A 20560-nucleotide genomic window follows, 5' to 3' on the forward strand; every position below is an offset into this window, starting at 1 on the left:
CTGGGGCTGACGGGACACTGCACAGCCCGAGCGCTTCACTCCCTTTCTTTTGTGTGCGATTCGGAGATGAAACAGATAGGAAGAGGCAAAGATAGTTCTGCTGATTGAAAGACAGGCTTCAAGCCCATCTTGGCTATGCAGACGCCACACAGAAATGTGATCCCGTCACTTAGACAGCTCGGAAGTCTCCAGGGTAATTGGTGTCACCAGCCTGTCATATCAGAGGGCTTGAATTCTAAAATGTATCCCCTCCCATTAACATATTTAGCAGCAAAAGATGGTGGGACCATATCCTGCTTCCACTGAAGTAGATGGAAAAACACCCATTGGTGTCACTGGAAGCAGGAACAGGCTCAGTAAAGGTTCTTCCTCTTTCTTTAGAGACAAATCCTCACTCCAGCGTCTTCCCACCCTGATTTCCTTTGCTTACTACAGGGGAAAACAGATTTGGGGTAACTTTCACTGTTAAAAGTAAAGGGCCAGAATCTGCTGCCAGTTACAGCAGAGTAAATCCGGAGGGATTCAGTCAGTACCTTTACAGCTATGGCAGAGCACATTTAGTGCGAATCCATGACCACGGAAATCATCAGTCACACCCACACTGGTGTAAAGACAGACCCCACCTCTGCTGCAGTCAGTAGGGTTACAGCCGGATTTGGTCTAGCGGGTCAGTGCAGCGCAGCGGGCACCTCCCAAACTGGCCGCACTTCTACATGGTGTGCTTTGTGCAATACAAGGCCTCGGGACATCTTCAGAGAGGGAGAGACAGAAAGCATGGGTAGTAGGAAAGAAGGTGGGAAGGAAACAAAAGAAAGAAAGAAAGAAAGAAAGAAAGAAAGAAAGAAAGAAAGAAAGAAAGAAAGAAAGAAAGAAAGAAAGAAAGAAAGCAAGCAAGCAAGCATGTGTAAACAGGGAGAGCAGAGAATGGGTTCCGCTTTGACTTGTCTTGCAGCATTTCTGCCTGAGAAGTAACAATTGAATCTCTCTGCCTCTCAGCCCTTAGAGATGCTCCTTCTTGGCCCACATTTCTTGTGGTCCTGCATGTTCCCCAGTTGATACCTCTACACAAGGGGGCACTAAGGCAGCATCCCCTAGCTGGGATGCCCCTGAGGTGCTGGGTGCAGCTTGACCTCCCTGTGGACTGGCAGCAGGGAGGGTCAGCCCGCTCCCCTGCTGACTGCTGGGGAGGTTGGATAAACGCAGCCAGGCTGGGGGAAGGATGTTTCATGCATCATGTCGGGAGAGGAGTCGGGAAGGGTGGCCGAGGGCTCCTCTCCTAACCACTAGGGAATAAAACAAACAGGAGGCTGGAAAAAAAGATGAGCTTGCTTGATGGGGAAGGAATGAAAAAGTGCGGCTGCGCGGTTCTGGGGTGAGGGGGGCAATTTCTTGGGGTTCCCAGGATGTTTACAGAACGCTAAACTGTATTATACTATTCTGCCATTAGGTTGCACTGTATTTTAAATACCTTATTTAAAGCTAACCTTAGCCTACCTGGCAGAGCATTAAAGGATCTTATGATGAATATATCTGGTCTGTATAAGCAAGCTCTGTAATCACTCCATATCCGACACAGAAGTATATGGCACGGTGTCAGGAGTAAACTAAGGACAGGTCTACACTTAAAACACTGCAGTTGCACATCTGCATTGGTGCAGCTGTGACACGGTTAGTGCTTCACTGAAGACGCTACTACACCAATGGGAGAACTTCTCCCAGCAGCATAGTTAATTCGCGGCCGTGAGAAGCAGAATCTCTGATATAGCACTGTCTACACCAAGCGGTTAGTTTGGTCTAACTGAGTCGCTCAGAGGTGTTGACCTGGCCTAAGACCAGAAACAGAAGGAATGAAGTCACAAAAGTTGCAGACAGAAGGATTAGCAACAAAGGTTGCAGGAGCTCATCAACATGCCATTCTTCAATGCCCCAGAGAATTTCAGCTTAGATAAAGCTTCAGCGTGGATAGACTGGAAACAGTACTTTGCAAGATTTCATGTTGCTACCAAGTTGCACAAAGAAACTGGGGATATACAGGTATCATCTTTAATTTATGCTACAGGGAAGCAAGCAAAGCATATCTTTAAATCCTTTGACTTTACTGTAGACAGGAACAAAGATAACTATGAAAGGGTTCTGGCTATATTTGATGCATACTTTATACCTTGGAGAAATATAATTTAAGAAAGAGCATGTTTCCACCAGAGAATTCAAGAACCAGGAGGAAAAGTGGAATGTTTTATAAGAACTCTGCATGGCTGAAAGCTGTGATTTGGGGAATGCAAAACATGAAAATATGAGAGACAGACTGGTTATTGGGTCAACAGATAAACCCAAATAACCCAGATAAACCCCTTCACAACATCTACAACTGAAGGGAGATTTAATCCCAGCCATGGGTATACAGAGAGCAAAGCAGTCTGAACTAGCGAGACAGCAATACCTACAGCAACTTGAAAAACCTGAATCCAGCTTAGAAACTGTAAACAGACACTTGAATGTTAAAAGTCATTATCATAAAACCTCTGAGGCAAGGAGAGAGAACTCTCAGGCTAAGAGGGACAAATTCCAGCCTACATGCACAAGGTGTGGGAAAAGTGCTCTCCCAAGAGATGATGCATGTTCAGCCAGAGGCACACAGCATAACTAATGCACGAAATATAGACATTTTGCAGCTGTTTGCCACACCAAAGCAGTCAGGGAGTTTAACTCATATTACAGACAATCAAGACCCATTTTTTTCTGGGATCTATCACTTGTGATGACATAGAGCCTGCCTGGAGAGTGAAATTGACTATGCATGGCAAGACTATTGACTTTCAAACGGACACAGGAGCTGACATCACAGTCATCTCAGAAGGGACTTACAATCATCTTCAACCTCTCCCAGAGCTGAAGTCACCTGACACAGTTTTGACTATCCCTGGAGGGATGCTGAACTGCATGGGTCTGTTCACCACAGAAGCAACTTACAAAGACAAAAGCTTTGCATTCACAGTGTGTGTGATCAAACGACCACAGATCAACAGGCTCCTCAGCCACAGTGTGGCAGCCATGATGGGTCTGGTGAGAAAAGTGGAAGAACTCAATGGACTATTTAGTGAAATATGACTTTTCAAAGGCGATCCAGTACAAATCATCTTAAGAGACAATGAGGAACCATACCGCTTACATACACCTCGCAAGATTCTTATCCCATTACTTCACAAAGTGAAAACTGAGTTTAGGAGAATGTAATGGGATTGGCATAATCGAGAAAATCTCAACACCAACAGCATGGTGTGCCCCAGTGATACCAGTGAAAAAGAAAAATGGGAAAATACGAATATGTGTGGATCTTAAAAGACTTAATGAAGCACTTGTGAGAGAAAAATATATATCCTTCTAACCCTAGATGATTTCTTTCCCAAAGTGAAAGGAAGTACAATATTCTCCAAGCTGGATGCCTCAAGTGGATTCTGGCAAATCCCTTTCGCCAAATCAAGTACTAAACTGACTACATTTTTCACACCCCTGGGGAGGTTTTGCTTTTGAAGATTACCTTTTGGGATTGCTAATGCACCTGAAATTTTCCAAAGAAGGATGGCAGTATAATTAACAAACACAGATGGAGTGGTAGTTTTCATGGACGATATTCTGATATATGGATCTTCAGTGGAAGAACACAAGAAAACCTTCAAAGAAGTCCTAACCCTAATCAGTCATTCTGGATTGAAGCGACACAAGGAAAAAAGCGTTTTCCATCTACCCCAAATTGATTTTTTGGGGAGAGACAATAAACAAAGATGGAATCAGTCCTAGCCCTGAGAAAGTTCAAGCAATTTGAGAATTGAATGTACCAACTAATGCACAAGAACAGAGATGTATCCTGGGGAAGGAAAAATTATCTTGGTCAATACCTACGAGACCTTTCCACAGTGACAAAACCACTGAATGAACTGTTAATGTCCAAAACATCTTGGCTATGAAGGCCAAATCAAGACATTGCCTTCAGAAAGGTAAAGGAAATGACCTCAACAGCTCCAGTTCTGAAATACTATGATGTGAACAAACCTACAATGGTCAGCATGGAGCAAGCAGCTATGGCCTGGTGATGAATTGTTGCTACAACATGGGTCCGAGTGGAAGCCAGTTGCATTTTGCTCTTGTATACTCACTGAAGCAGAAAAATGACATGGACACAGTGAAAAGGAGTGCTTGGCAAGTGTATGGGAAGGTGAGAACTTTTACCGGTGTCTGGGTGGACTGGTTTCATTTTCACTGGTAATAGACCATAAACGGCTTATAACCCTCATCAACGGAAAAGACCTGGATCGAGGAATGCTGAGATGCCAACATCTATTGTTGCGGTTAATGTGACTAACCCAGTTACTAAACATGTTCCAGGGGAAAAGGCAGTAGTAGCGGGCACCGTGTCAGAGAGCCCAACATCGCACTCAATTACCTGGGAGCTCGAAGTCGACATAAAGGCACATGGGGATGCTGTGGAGACATGCAGCCCAATGTCAAAACCGAGACTACACCAGCTACAGAAAGCAACCTCAACAGACATACAACTTCAGGAATTTCGAAGTTATACTAGCGGTGGCTGGCCCAAGTATCTAACAGACCCTAAGGAAGTGACAAGACACTATTTTGTGGTGCATGGAAAATTACGCAGTTCAGATGGACTCATGATTAAAGGCAACTGCATCATAATTCCAAATGAAACCAGAGGAGAAATCCTAAATCTCTTCCATGAAAGACATCAAGGGCTTAACTAAATGCTGTGAATGGACCAACCAGTCAGTGCGGTGGTCGGGCATCAGCCAGGACATAAAGAGTAAATATCTGCATATGAATGTTGCGGAATTAACAGATCAACACAACACAAAGTAACTTTAATAACAACACCTCTACCAGACAGGCCTTGGAAGAGACAAGTTGGAGTTTTATGCAAATTCAGAGGACATCATTACCTAGTCACAATGGACTGTTTTTCCAGGTATATAGAAATAATGCACTTGGAAGACATAATGTGTTGAAGTGTATTTTTAAGGTCAGGCTTGACAAAGCCCTGGCTGGAATGATTTAGTTGAGGATTGGTCCTGCTTTGAGCAGGGGGTTGGACTAGATGACCTCCTGAGGTCCCTTCCAACCCTCATATTCTATGATTCTAATCGAGAAACTGAAGTTCACTTTTGCTTATTTCAATATTTCAGTCCAAGTAGTGACAGACAACAGACCACAATTTACTGCAGCAGAATTTAAGTCATTCTGAATGAAATATTATTTTGATCATATTCCTAGCAGCCCACATTACACACATGTGAATGAAGAGGCTGAAAGAGCTGTACAGACAGCCAAGAAAATCCTACAGCAGGAAGATCCATTCTTCACTCTTCTCAATTACAGATCAGCACCAATACAAGCTAATGAATGTAGTTCTAAACAATTCTTGAAGGGAAGACAACTCAGAACTCCTATTGCAACTTTGGAAAAGAATCTATCTCCAAAGTGGCCAGACATTCAGAACGCAGCCAAATCAAATAAAAAGACTAAAAGAGCTTTTGAACACTTTTACAACAGATGTCACTCAGAGAACTGTTGGGTCTAAAATCTGGTGACTGTGTACGTCAAAATGGATGGAGGAAAAGGATGGACAACTCCAGCTGTCATAAAGAAAAGGAATTCAGCACCCAGGTCAGATGTGACTGAGACCAACAGTGGAGAATTCAACAGAATCAGAAAGAAGGATCAACAGAGCAAACTCTACAGATGTCAGATGGAGACCAAGAAGAAGACTCAAGGATTCCAAACGGACTATACCCAGTCGTTGCAACTAATGGACAGCCAGATGACCAAGTTGTTAATGTGTTTGGGACGTGTAATTAGAAAAACAGTATGATTCAGAGACACTTAATAGATTGATACATACTGAACCTCAGTGATAGCATGATCATATAAATATTGTAAATGGCAGGAAAGTAGAACGTAAAAGGGGGAGATGTGATGGAATGCTAAACTGTAGTATACTGTTCTGCCACAAGATGGCACTGTGTAAAATACTTTATTTAAAAGGCTAACCTTAGCCATACCAGGAAGAGCATTAAAGGATCTTATGATGATCCTAGTGTGTATAAGCGAGCTCTGTAGCCAGTCCATATCTGGTACAGAAGTACATGATAGGAAGTGTCCTCACAAACTCAATAGCTCCACACATGCTGGGGAGAGAGCAACTCAAGAAAGGGGAGGGAGTTCCCCAAAGGAGCGGGCGATTTGAGATAGATCGGGGCATGCAGGATTCTCCATGGCATTCATAGAATATCAGAATCATAGAATATCAGGGTTGGAAGGGACCTCAGGAGGTCATCTAGTTCAACCCCCTGCTCAAAAGCAGGACCCATACCCAATTAAATCATCCCAGCCAGGGCTTTGTCAAGCCTGACCTTAAAAACTTCTAAGGAAGGAGATTCCACCACCTCCCTAGGCAACGCATTCCAGTGTTTCACCACCCTCCTAGTGAAAAAGTTTTTCCTAATATCCAACCTAAACCTCCCCCACTGCAACTTGAGACCATTACTCCTTGTCCTGTCCTCTTCCACCACTGAGAATAGTCTAGAACCATCCTTTCTGGAACTACCTCTCAGGTAGTTGAAAGCAGCTATCAAATCCCCCCTCATTCTTCTCTTCTGCAGACTAAACAGTCCCAGTTCCCTCAGCCTCTCCTCATAACTCATGTGTTCCAGACCCCTAATCATTTTTGTTGCCCTTCGCTGGACTCTCTCCAATTTATCCACATCCTTCTTGTAGTGTGGGGCCCAAAACTGGACACAGTATTCCAGATGAGGCCTCACCAATGTCGAATAGAGGGGGACGATCATGTCCCTCGATCTGCTCGCTATGCCCCTACTTATACATCCCAAAATGCCATTGGCCTTCTTGGCAACAAGGGCACACTGCTGGCTCATATCCAGCTTCTCGTCCACTGTAACCCCTAGGTCCTTTTCTGCAGAACTGCTGCCTAGCCATTCGGTCCCTAGTCTGTAGCAGTGCATTGGGTTCTTCCGTCCTAAGTGCAGGACCCTGCACTTGTCCTTGTTGAACCTCATCAGATTTCTTTTGGCCCAATCCTCCAATTTGTCTAGGTCCCTCTGTATCCTATCCCTGCCCTCCAGCGTATCTACCACTCCTCCCAGTTTAGTATCATCCGCAAATTTGCTGAGAGTGCAGTCCACACCATCCTCCAGATCATTTATGAAGATATTGAACAAAACCGGCCCCAGGACCGACCCCTGGGGCACTCCACTTGACACCGGCTGCCAACTAGACATGGAGCCATTGATCACTAACCGTTGAGCCCGACAATCTAGCCAACTTTCTACCCACCTTATAGTGCATTCATCCAGCCCATACTTCCTTCAGTTACGCTGAGAACACTTAGGAGAGGATGGAAGCTTCTTAGGCCTTCATCGAAAAAGAGGGAAGATGGGGAGTCAAGACAGGGGACAGAGGGTACTCTAGCTGAGTGCCAACATACTAGAGAAAGCTGGTAGGGTAGAAAGCATGGTCTAGTGAATGGGGTACTAGGGTAATATTCAAATACACCTGCTTTCAACTGGTGACTCAGCAACAGCCTCCGGATATAACCTTGGGCAAGTCCCTGATCTCTGTTTGCCTCAAGTTCCCGTCTAGAAAATGGAAAGAGTGGCCTCACCCTACCTCACAGAATATAAGGATCAAAGCCATTAAAGACTGTGAGGTGCTCACATGCAATGGCACGGAGGGCTAGCTATGTGGCTAGTGGGATCTGTGCTGTTATGTCTGCATGTCGCTCCTGAGTTCACCCAATGCTGAGGCACCCAGAATCACTTTTACATCTGCCTACAGCAGGGTTCTTACACCTTCCTCTGAAGCATCTGGTAACAGCCACTCTCAACAATGCGATACTGGACTAGATGGACCATGAGTCCAAATCAGCAGGGCAGCTCCTGTGTTCCTGTGTAAATGTGTCTCAACTGTTTTGCCTCTGTCTGACCCAGATTTAAGCTCTTTGGGGCAGGGACCATGTATGAGTGTGCGCATGTGTGTGTTACCTGGCATCTTTTGACGACCCTGAAGATGCAAAGACTAAGGCGGCCATTTTCTACACTGACCACTGATTTTGACTGCCTGAATATGGGGGTTCACAAAATAATTAGAAGACACTGTCGAAAATATGGGCCTGGCTGAATACAGTTGAGAGCTATCTCACCGGCCAATCCGATGCAGCTTAGGGGTTATAGCCTGGGAAGGCCAGAGGGTTAAACCCGGGATGGTTTCCATTTCCTGAAACCGATCTGGGGTTGGATGTTGGTGACACAACACTAAAAACTGGGGTGGAATTGGATTTGGGTCCCATTTTATCCAAATCCTTGACGCTTCGTGGTGTCTGGCTTTGGTGGTTATGGATTGGACCAACTGAACGTAGCTTAGTGGTGGCTGGATGCGTGGCTATGGTTTGGTCATAACTGGAAGCAGACGTTTTGCCTTCTGCACTGTCTGGGAAATATCCCAGCCTACAGCAAGCTGAGTGGCTTCGTGGCTCAGACTTGTCTCTGACCTATCTCTGCAGAGCCAGTTTAATGAAGGAATCACACAGTCTTTCTTTCCTTTCCTCACTCTTTCCTCCTGTAGGGTGTCTCTGTGTGCTGTGCCATTGTCTGTATGGTGTCTGGCAACGCAATTCTCCTTCACGTGTAGAGAACAGTAGCTATACTTACTGCCTGTGCGTAGGCACCGTACGCTCCAAACTGGATCGCCATGGGGTTGAACATGCCCATCTGTCCTGCCATTTGCTGCATGCGCCTCATTGTACGCTCCTTGTCCGTGTCTGCAAACTTCACCACCAGGCTCGAGGAGGCCCCCTGGAGGTAGGAAAACAGAAAGAGAGAACACAACAGGGGTATTTTCCCATTAGTGCCTACTGGGAGCAATCTGCATTTGCACATGTAACAGAGACTGGCTGAGATTCGGCTCCAGTGGGCTTTGAAGACAACCCTGGGCATCCTCCCGTGATCTTTAAGTTCCACGCTGATCTCAGCCTGTGGCAGGCTGGAGAGAGCAGCAGCAAAGAGGAAAAGGAATCTGTGCCACGAGGGTGGGGTGAGTGGGCCATCTGGCCAACTCTCATTCTTCTCTGAGCTCCTCCTTTCTTTGCTTTGGTTTAAATTCCCCCTGCAAAGAGGTGGGCCTTGTTCTTTTCCACCTAGTGAAGCTGCTGGTCTATTAGGGATTTACACTGAGAGCTGGTGCCACTGCACTGCAAGCTAGTAACTTCTGCAGTACATTTGGCCTGATTTATTTTTTGGACAGTGCAATGGGTTAGTTCTATCCCTGCCAGATCCTGCCTGTGGGACCCCTGCCTCCCGCAATTGCTTGGCACTCACTATTTTTACGCTTGTGTCTGGTGAGAACACAAGGGTCAGCTTTGATTCCAGAACTTAGCACCCCACAGTCTGCAGACGTTTAAGCATCCTGCAGCATCTCTGTGAGACGCAGTCAAGTCAGGGAAGGGAAAGTGGTGATAAGTGGATCAGAGTTTCCTCCTCTATCTCGAAACTGCAGAAAGTTGAGAGGTGACCTCAGTAGAGGTCATGGGAAGATGAATGCAGAGTTTGTTAGCTGCAGTTAGGAAAGCTCTACTCATTTGGAGCAATGGAATTTCTCAGCAAGGAAAACAAGGTGAAAACCCTTTTGTGCAAGCTGGCACAGACGGCATGCTGTAATGACAGTGGAAATGCAATAATTAGGGATGGGCAAACTCTTTGTGCCAAACTTTGAACCCGCTTGGGTTCAAATTCAAGAGACACTGACTTGATCGTTGTTGGGTAGGGATTTTCCAAAACACTCAGAGTTGCTCTCTCTTTCTGCTCCTGCTGAGACTAGTGGAAGTTTTACTAAAGATTTCAGTAGGAACAGAGATAAGCCAGCTCTGAGCACTTTGGAAAATCTCACACGGTTGGGCTTATTTCCCACTTAGGAGAGAGTACATGGAAGGCACACTGATATTTTTCATACGCATTGTAACAGAACGACAGTGCGGTTAACATATGGGATTTTCTGGTAAACACATGTAATATATGAGTCATAACTACAGCTGGTAATTAATATGCCTTTTTAACACATGCAAACTCAAACTAATCATGCAGCTAGACTTTCTTCCATTTGTTCCCTTGATGGAACCATGTTTTCTTCTTACTCCTAAGGCCTTGATCTTCTATCCAAACAAGGAAACCCAGATCACCCTAGCAGGTGACTGGTAGGAAGCAATCAGCTGTGAAATGGGACAAGGTACACTGTTCTACCTCTCACTCACTCTTGTGTCTTAGGCTCAGTGGGACAAGAACTTGGCTTTAATTGGCCTTGACACTTGAGCTTTAGTACTATTAATCCAGCCACAGCCAGCAATCTGCAGCTACACCCAAGGTAGCAGCAATGCCAACCTGCTTGGGCCCCTGTCTACACTAGAACTCAGCACTGGTAGCTAGACTTGGATGGCAGGTCCCATTTCCCTCCCATGGAAAATTTTGAATTTTTGAAAAAATATTAATCCTGGCTTGGGATGTTTTGTGGGAGAGAACAATAAAAGAAAATCTAGTTCTGGGAGAACCAAAGCAGAATTTTTCCAGGGAGTCAGGCAGCCCAGGTAGCTGGGAAGTTTGGCAGTTGGGAAGTTTGGCAGCCCGTACAGCCTGCTGTTTGGAGAGCCCAGCTGATGCAGTCATCCTGGGAGCCTGGGAAGGCAGAGGACCTGTCAGGAAACCAGGCAGGTCTCCATGGGCAACATGCGCGGTTTCCATCTAAATGGACCCATTCCCATGGAAAGGTCGGTTTCGCCAAATCAGTCTTCCGCTACAGAAAACCATTCCACCGGAAAAATTTCTGAACAGCTGTAGTGGGAGCAATGCTGTGGCCCCAGTTTAGCACCAGAACAGTGGCGTTGTTGCTGGCTGTTGCTGCAACACGGGCACTAATTGTTCCAGTACAGGTGCACCCTTATGGAGATGGGGGGAGTATAATTGCTGGCCCCCCAAACTGGGGAATAATATCCATTTCACTGAAGGCAGAGCTGCTTTGCTGCTCGTTAGGAATATCTTAATAAAATACTTTAATGCACATACAATGCCTAGCACAGCAGGGTCCCGGTCTCTGACTCCTAGGCACGACGATAATACAAATTAATAAATAATAATAATAATAGATACGTCTGCAGGAGCCCCAGCACATGCATATGCAGCACCTGCTGCAGATCCTCGTAAGGAATAAAAAGCTTAGGAATTAACTTGATAAAGAAACAGTCTGAGGCCACACAATGAGTGATGTTCCCCTGGATTAGCAGCACTGGAAGAGATTTTCGTTGGTGAGGAACCTTTCTTTTTGACCTGTCACTCTCCCACTCTTTCCCTCTTGCTAATAAATCTATAACCTGCCTGAACAATGTGGTGAAGAACAAAAGAAGTGAAACAAATGACTTAGCAAAACAAAGGGAGGGAGAGATGAATGCCCTATTCAAGGCTGTACGGTGGGATCCAGGAGTTATTAAGAGAGCGAAGCAGAATAAAATCCACATTCACCAGGGTTTCTGCTCAAGGCTGGGCAACTTCTCATTTTTTCTTAATCACATGATATAGCTATTGATCCTTCCCCAAATCACATTCTTAATTGCAGCTCATCGACAAATGAATATTTTAATGCATACATTTCCTGCTAATTATCGCCCCGACCAGTCCTTAATTAGATTTCAACACTCATTTAATTAACCCTGATCCAAGAGGCTGTTTGGTAACCTGGATCTAATGATCTGAACCTATTTGCAGCCGCACTGGAGAGAGGCTTTGGGTCAGGGTAGGTTGGGTGGCTCAGTGCAGCTTAGAAGCCTAACACGGCAGAGCTGGGTTAGCCAAGGAGGAACACAGTTTAAAGGACGCAAGATTTTGAAGCTGAGTAAAGGGAATTATTGTTATCTCCTGGGACATGTGTCAAAAATGCAGAGTGGTCTAGTGGAGAGGGTACTCAGGAGAGGGAGGAAGCAGGAGACAGGATTAGACCTTGAGCAAGTCACTTCGCCTCTCAGGACATCTTTTTCCCCACCTCCAGTCCTTTGTTTGTCTTGTCTGTTCAGGCTTTGGCACTGTCTCACTGTGTTTTTGGACAGCCTAGTACAACTGGGTCCTGATCTTGGCTTGCCCCTTTAGGTATTACCATAATACAAAAAAAAAAAAAAAGCTGTAGAAACATGGCAATCTACAAATAGTGGGGGATTTGGTATTGGAAGTGTTATCGAAATTTTGAAGGAGGAGGAGAAGGAAGTCTACTGGCTGCAGCCAAACAGAAGCAGCATGTTACAAGATTGCTCTGTAAAACAGAGATGTCTGTATATATGCAAATATATTTAGTATATATGCAAATATAGTTAATAGACAAATTGCCAGTAGATGGCGCTCACCAAAATGCAGTACAGCTGGTTTTATAGGACCAATCAAATTGATCGCTGTGCCCTGCAAATGGCTCCTTAAGTGCAACTCTTCCCACGCAGCACTGAACAAACAAGTGGTGGAGTCAAACAGGGCTTTAATCTGAGGATTATCACCAAAAAATGCCATGCAATGTAAAGGAGACTTCTCTTCCATGGCTGTTGCTTCATTTGCAGCACAGAGTAACTTGGCATCTACCCCTCTGTTTATTCAGACTTTTAGAATTCTGTTAATTCTGAGAACTGAGTGTCGTTGTGAATTGAAGGGGGTTGTGGGGAAAAATGAGGCCTTCGTCTGAAATATCTCATGCTTGCTGTCATAAATATAAAGGGAAGGGTAAACCCCTTTAAAATCCCTCCTGGCCAGAGGAAAAATCCTCTCACCTGTAAAGGGTTAAGAAGCTAAAGGTAACCTCACTGGCACCTGACCAAAATGACCAATGAGGAGACAAGATACTTTCAAAAGCTGGGAGGAGGGAGAGAAACAAAGGGTCTGTGTGTCTGTCTATATGCTGCTTTTGCCGGGGATAGACCAGGAATGGAGTCTTAGAACTTTTAGTAAGTAATCTAGCTAGGTATGTGTTAGATTATGATTTCTTTAAATGGCTGAGAAAAGAATTGTGCTGAATAGAATGACTATTTCTGTCTGTGTGTCTTTTTTGTAACTTAAGGTTTTGCCTAGAGGGACTCTCTGTGTTTTGAATCTAATTACCCTCTAAGGTATCTACCATCCTGATTTTACAGGGGTGATTTCTTTACTTCTATTTACTTCTATTTCTATTAAAAGTCTTCTTGTAAGAAAACTGTATACTTTTTCATTGTTCTCAGATCCAAGGGTTTGGGTCTGTGGTCACCTATGCAAATTGGTGAGGATTTTTACCAAACCTTTCCCAGGAAGTGGGGTGCAAGGGTTGGGAGGATTTTGGGGGGAAAGACGTGTCCAAACTACGTTTCCCAGTAAACCCAGTTAGACTTTGGTGGTGGCAGTGGATATTCCAAGGACAAAGGATCAAATTAATTTGTACCTTGAGGAAGTTTTAACCTAAGCTGGTAAAAGTAAGCTTAGGAGGTTTTCATGCAGGTCCCCACATCTGTATCCTAGAGTTCAGAGTGGGGGAGGAACCTTGACACTTGCCAAAGCAGGTAAGACCTTGGCAGCAACGGATGGTTAGTTGGCAGATGTTTTCCTCCACCACCGCTAGATTTTGCCTTTAATCCTCATAAAGAACAAAATGAAAGCCAATGGGAATTTTCCACAAGGATCCCGCTGAGTAATAAGTAATAGATGGCTACTGTGTGAAAGGGAGGGCGTTGGACAAGTGGTTAGAGCAAAGGCCTGGAAGTCTGGATTCCTGGGTGACATTATTAGTAGCAGTATTACAAGTAGTGCTTAGAAGCTTCAAATGACATCAGCACCCCAGTGCGGTAGGTGCTGTACGTACACCTGCAAGAGACGGCCCCTGCCCTTCAGAGTTTACATTAAAAAAAACCCAAAACCCAACAAGACAGGGAGATCACTGAGAGTCACTGTTGCTATCTCCATTTTATAGCTAAGGAACTAAGGCCCAGAATAATTGGACGACCGACAGTTTATGTGTGGCAGAGTCAAGAATTGAACCCAGCTATTCTAAATTACAGGCTCATACACTAAGCATAAGACCACACTTCATCCCCAGCATCTGCTACTAATACATTATGTAGGATCTTGAAGGTCATTAAATTAAACATCATTGATTTAGTCGGGGTTGGTCCTGCTCTGAGCAGGGGGTTGGACTAGATGATCTCCTGAGGTCTCTTCCAACCCTAATCTTAAGAACATAAGAACATAAGAATGGCCCTACTGGGTCAGATCAAAGGTCCATCTAGCCCAGTATCCTGTCTTCTGACAGTGGTCAATACCAGGTGCCCCAGAGGGAATGAACAGAACAGGTCATCATCAAGTGATTCTGTGATGCTATGATTAAACTGGCCAGATTCCGAATGGACGTGTGTGATGAATTCTGTAGGGCGTTCATGTGAAATATATATCACTTCCCAAGGCTGGTAAAACCTGAGTTGGTGTAAACTGGTGTAGCTACCGGCTGAGAATTTGGCCTTACTCATCTGCAAAATGAGGATAATAGAATTGGCTCCCTGCTTACTGTCATCTACAGACAGGCTCCCATTGGACTCCCTGGGACTGGGCCCCTTCAGTACTTCCTGAGCCCACAGGGTGGAAAGAGGCTTAAATCACTCATCTGTGGAAAATGCTTTGAGATCATGGGTGAAAGCTGCTGCATACTGTGGATGGGGAAGGCTTACTTATTTGTCCACCTCATGGATTCATTGCTTTTAAAGCCAGAAGGCGCACGATGAAAATTTAGCCTGACCTCCTGCCTAGCACCTCAGCTCCCTGTCATACAATTCCACACAAAGCATTATTACGGGAGCTCCCTAGTGCCGCTCGGAGCGGAGAATGTTGGACCATGAAGGACCACATGCGGCCCGGATCCAAAGCTCATGGAAGTCACTGGCTTCCACTGGTTTTGAATCAGGCCCTCAATGAACACGAGACAGTGCCATATATTTCCTTTGCCACAGGCTGGCTAAAACTGGAGCTCATCTCCTTTCCTCCTGACCTCCTTTATTAAGTGCTATGAGATCTACTGCTGAGAAGCACTATAGTAGAGGGAGATATTATTTCCCGTTTGCTCCTAGGCTGGCAAGTCTACTTAACGTGACTATCCTTGTTTGTTCCCCTGGGGCAGCTGGTAATATATTGCTCCCCTTAGTCAGCACAGGCAGACACTCTGCAGCCTGGTGCTGCAAGGGGAAAAAAAATGGAGGTAAAAATCCCCCTCCACTACACTCAGTTTGTAATCCCTAATCAGAGTCCTCTATGGGAAAAACTAATTTCCCAGCCTGTCTTGACGTGTGAAATAAAGTCACACTTGAAAACAGGGGCTTGACAGGTCGCTTGTGAAATTTCATATTCAACTAAAAATAAAATATCCATCCATTGATATTTCATTAAAAGGGCACAAAAACAAATCTCTTCCCTGGATGTCTGGAGTGCTTCCTGTTAGTTATGGCCCTCCAAATGGAGTGTATACACAAATTAAGCATAAACTTTACAGAAGACTAAATAATACTGTACTACCCCAGGTAAACCTATGTCTTCCAGCACAATTGTCAATGAAAAAGTCTTGAGAAATTATGTCACTGCAAAGTACAATGCCATATATTTATATTTAGTAGGGCCTATAAGCGTAAGAACCTCGGGGCTCAGCGAGGCAACTCGCCCCCCTAGTAATATATAGAGATTATTTTTATAAACTCGTGAATTACAGCCCTGATTCCGCAGAGCATTTAAGCACATGCTTAATTTTAACTATCTGAGCAGCCGCACTGGAGTGCAGCATGGGTGAATTCAGTGCTTTGCTGAATTGTGACCTATACCTGGTATAGGTGGGGTCAGCTCACTGGATAGATCCAGGGCTGGGAAGTCGAGAGGTTTTGGCTGCTTAAAGTTAGGCTTCGAGGCTGGGATTTAAACATGTCCAAGAGAATCAGGTGCCCACATTTGATTTGGGTCCTTTTGAAATCCCAGCCCTGTGTCCATATCGCGGCACCTATGTCAATGGAAACTGCTCGGGGTTCAGCATTTTTGAAAATCAGGCTACTTATTGAGCTGCCACAATATGAATTTAGGTGCCCACATGTGAGAATCTTGGCCTGCAGTTCTATTCCCAGCTGTGGAACTGATTTGGATAGGTGCCCTTAGACAAGCCACGAAGGGCAATATGTTCAAACCAGCCTGCCTGAAGTTAGGCATTGAGAGTCAATGGGAGAAGCTGCTTGCCAAGACTGAAAACAGGGCTACATCGGCTGATGTAAATCTGTGTAGCTCCACTGAAATCAAGGATGCTATATTACATCAGCTGAGGATCTGGCCCCAGTTTGTAAAGACACTTGGGTATCATAGATTCATAGATATTAAGGTCAGAAGGGACCATTATGATCATCTAGTCTGACCTCCTGAACAACTCAGGCCACAGTATCTCACCCACCCACTCCTGCAATAAACTTCTCACCTATGTCTGAGCTATTGAAGTCCTCAAATCATGGTTTAAAGACTTCAAGGAGCAGAGAATCCTCCAGCAAGTGACCCATGCCCCATGCTACAGAGGAAGGTGAAAAACCTCCAGGGCCTCTTCCAATCTGCCCTGGAGGAAAATTCCTTCCCGACCCCAAATATGGCAATCAGCTGAACCCTGAGCATATGGGCTTGAAGTTCAGGACAGGAAGTGAAAAAGAACAGTGTATCCATTTAGACCTTGCAGAGGACAGGGAACGTTAGATAGGCAGAATGTAATTACACAAGTTGGAATTAGGCCAGGACATCAGGAAGAACTACCCTCCTCTTGTGAAATATGCCATGGTATTTTTCCATGTCATGTCTCATCTGAAAGGTGAGTGGGAAGGCAGCCACAAGGAGCAATTTTACTTTAGATTCCTGAGATCCAGTTTAGACACACTCGAGCCGTGGGTGACAGAGACGGAAGGAGATAGGAGACATTCATCCAGCACTAGAGTGACAGAGGCCTTTGATAATGGCACTCCCTTGGCAAGGGAATGTCTAAGCAGAGATAGTAGCTACAGGTACTTCCATCCACAGGTCTCCTGAGTTGTAATTTATTTGGAGTAGATGCTTGAGTTAGGTCTTACTCCCCCAAACACTTGTCAGTTGGTATCACTCTGAGCTGAAGTAGTTACTTCCTTCAAGGTAACTGAAGTATTAACTGGTGGCGAAACTGTACCGGATTTTAACTAGGAATAACTAGATACATACCTCAGATATTAGAGATGGCCCCCGAATCAAAACTCCAAGTCTTTAATACCTCAACACTTTGGGAAAGTTTGGATCCCAATCCAGAGCTGGATTTTGTGGCTCAATCTACTTATAATAATTCCACACACGCCAGAGCTATTCACGTCGCTTCATGCACTACTGGCAGGCGATCGTTATTGTTGAGTAATGGTCAGAATGTATTTTTTCCCATGAAAAATTTTGACAAAAAAGAAAAAAAAGTCTTCATTTAATTTTATTGGGTTTCCATAGAAAAACTGAAACCCTCCAAACCCTTTTTTCTTCTCGGATGATTTTTTTTGTTTTGAAAGTTTTATATTTTCAATGAAAATCTGTTGTGGTGGTATTTGGTTTGTTTTTGGGTTTTTTTAGGCAAATGGATTGTCTTAAAATAAACCTCACTTCATGGGAAAAAATTTTGAACAAAAGTTTTTGAGCCGCTCAATTATTCGTATTATGGGAGACAAAGCTAAGATCAGGACCCTTTGCGTGAGGCATGGTACAAACACATAGTAAGAGACCGTCCCTGACCTACAATCTAAATAGGCAAGATGGACAAAAAGTGGGAGGGGACATAGTCACTGATAGGAGAAGTGAATTGTTTAAACTTAAACAGCAGGTCAATGGCTCAGCCAGGAATAGACCCTTGGTCACTCCAGGTCACTGATTTTAAAAAGAAATAAGAGTTAAAGAAGGGCCAGCAAATGAGGGAAATATACAATTTTTAAATAGCTCGTTTTAAAATTAGAATATTGCACAGGATAAGGAATACTGCAATAACATTATTTAGTTATAAATATACTGCCCATTAAAGCATGTTACAAATCACTTCTATACTGTATCCATTCTCCATTAACACATTTCAATTTGATAGCCTAAATAATAAGTCTTTGCACTTCCACAGCACCTTCCATTTGAGGATCACAAAACTATGGCCAACCATCACTCTGTTAATTAATCTCATGTCATCTTTGCATTATCATCACCATTTCACGTATGGGGAAACTGAGGCACAGCAAGATGATGGCCATATGGTGCTATACCCTTGGCTGGTGTAAAATCAATGTACCTCCATTTGTTTCAATGGAGTGATACTGATTTATACTAGCTGAGGATCTGGCCCTTTACATGCCAAAGAATCTGCTTCCATTTGGACTGAAACAAATGGGAATGAGGCGTAGATTTTTAATGGGGAGAGCATTTAACCATTGGAACAATTTACCCAGGGTTGAGGTGGATTCTCCATCACTGACAATTGTTAAATCAAGAGTGGATGTTTTTCTAAAAGATCTGCTCTAGGATTATTTGGGGGGTAGGTCTCTAGCCTAGGCTATACAGGAGGTCAGACTAGATAATCACAATGGTCCCTTCTGGCCTTGGAATCTATGAATCTACTAGAGAAACATGGCAGCTGTTGAACAGTGTACCACACCACCATGCAAGAGCTTAGGGCAGGAAGTGAAGCAGAATGGCATATCTGATTGAAAGAGCCAGGGGATTTTAGGAACCCAGAATGTAATTACTCATTGGAATTTGGCTGGGACACCTGGGTTAATAAATCTAATTTTGTCAAAAATACTATGAGATCCTTCACAACCACAAATTACAAGGGTCTCGGCTTAATATCTCATCCAAAAGTTGGTACTGTGACCTTGACCTTTAAAAATGATCTTGGTCAACATTTGACCACTTTGGCCAAAACCAATCAAGTCACCTACAAATAAAGGCATTCTGGAATGGGTTAACACACACAGATTCCTGAGGATTATCTGTGTAGGCTGCAGGAAAGGGGTTCATTCATTCCTGAGGAGACTTCAAGGGAACTTCTTCATTTCATCCAGTGAAGATATCGTGCTTTAAGGGTGAGCTGGCTGGAAGACAAGAATTCAAGGGAAATAGTTGGAAGCATCCAGAATGATTCAAACCTGGTCGAAAGCCCATGGAAAGGTCCAACTGACTTCACAAGGCTTTGGAGCAGGACCCTAGTGAGAAAGAGGTGCAAGAAAGGAAAGAAAACCATCAAAGCAATAAAGATCCAGTCCTGGGACTGTAATTCTTCCTCTTCTACAGGACGAATGTGTTCTTAACACAGGATCTCTGTGTTATCCAATGGAATTCCCTCTGTTGGGCGAGAAATCCCCCTGTAAGAGAGGGAATGTTTTATGTCTCCAGGACCATAGGTTTATAAATGGCTGTGATCCCTCAGGAAAGGTTAGTGCTTGGAAATTTTTTTAGCCCTCTTAGGTTCTAATGTCCAAAAGAGACAGGTGTTGAGCATGGAATATCTGGGACCTCTACAACATTCCACTTCTCTGTCTTTCTTCCCCACCCCCCAGCAACCTCCTCCTGTTGTTGATTTAGTTCCTTCCTCCCTCTGGAGCCACAAAAGGACATTATAGCGCCAATTAGCTCCTTTTGTCTAAAGCAAAGATGTGAGGCTCACTATCGCTTATCCCTCTTAGCCCATTTGGAGGTAATGAATTCTGCAGCGCAGAACAGTTTGAAGGGAAGAAAGAGAGAGAAAGACTGCAACTGAAGCCTATCAACTCCCCTGGGCCTCTTAGCTGTCCTGCCAGATGCCTGCACTGCTACGGAGATGTGACTAGAGAGGAAATGCAGCTCAGTTGAGTGCTTAGGCCCCAAAAGGCCATCTTCGGTGCCGGTATGATTCATACCCCCTGTCAGGCAGCCGGGCTGCCTGGCATTCTATTCCGGGGCCTAGAAACATCTGATTTATTAGTTCATTTATGAAACAATGGGGAAGGGAGGGAACGTTGCCCTGGGATTTGATTTTATTTTATTGTAGGACGTAAGGGATATTATTGCTGGGGTGCTACCGGAACCTCTGGCTAAAGGAAGTGAAACAAGTGGTGGTGGTGGCAGGAGTGGGGTGGGCCAAACTGTGAAGGTCTATCCCCTATTGGGGGACCTGGTGACTGAGGGAAAACTGACCCATAAGTTTTAGGCTGTGGTGACTTTTGATAGCAAACAGAGACTGGGCTAGATCAACTACTGAGAGATGGGAAACCCAAGTTCTAATCCCTTCTCTACATCAGATACAGAAGAGTATTGAACCGGGTCTCCTACATCCTGGGTAAGTACCCTGACCACTGGACTAAAGGTTACAAGGCAGAGGCCCACCTTCTTCTCTCTCCCTTTTTGTTTGGAGTTAGGCATGTGCTGCCACCTTTCTTGCAAAAAAATGTCTTAGGTGCCTATCT

General features: G+C 44.5%; 1 protein-coding gene across 31 annotated transcripts in view; it reads right to left on the reverse strand.

Moving 5' to 3' along the window:
- CELF4 (CUGBP Elav-like family member 4) overlaps positions 1 to 20560 on the reverse strand; it is an 847078-nt gene that overhangs the window by 90531 nt on the left and 735987 nt on the right. For 21 of the 31 annotated variants that reach the window (XM_077818111.1, XM_077818121.1, XM_077818107.1 and 18 more), the window contains one exon: positions 8739 to 8882. In XM_077818111.1, the coding sequence (XP_077674237.1) occupies positions 8739 to 8882 (144 nt within the window). The remainder of the gene's footprint in view (positions 1 to 8738; positions 8883 to 20560) is intronic. The other 10 variants (XM_077818124.1, XM_077818110.1, XM_077818096.1 and 7 more) reach the window with 1 other exon arrangement.

This window comes from Eretmochelys imbricata, chromosome 5 (genome assembly GCF_965152235.1).
Source record: "Eretmochelys imbricata isolate rEreImb1 chromosome 5, rEreImb1.hap1, whole genome shotgun sequence".
Classification (NCBI taxonomy): Eukaryota; Metazoa; Chordata; order Testudines; family Cheloniidae; genus Eretmochelys; species Eretmochelys imbricata.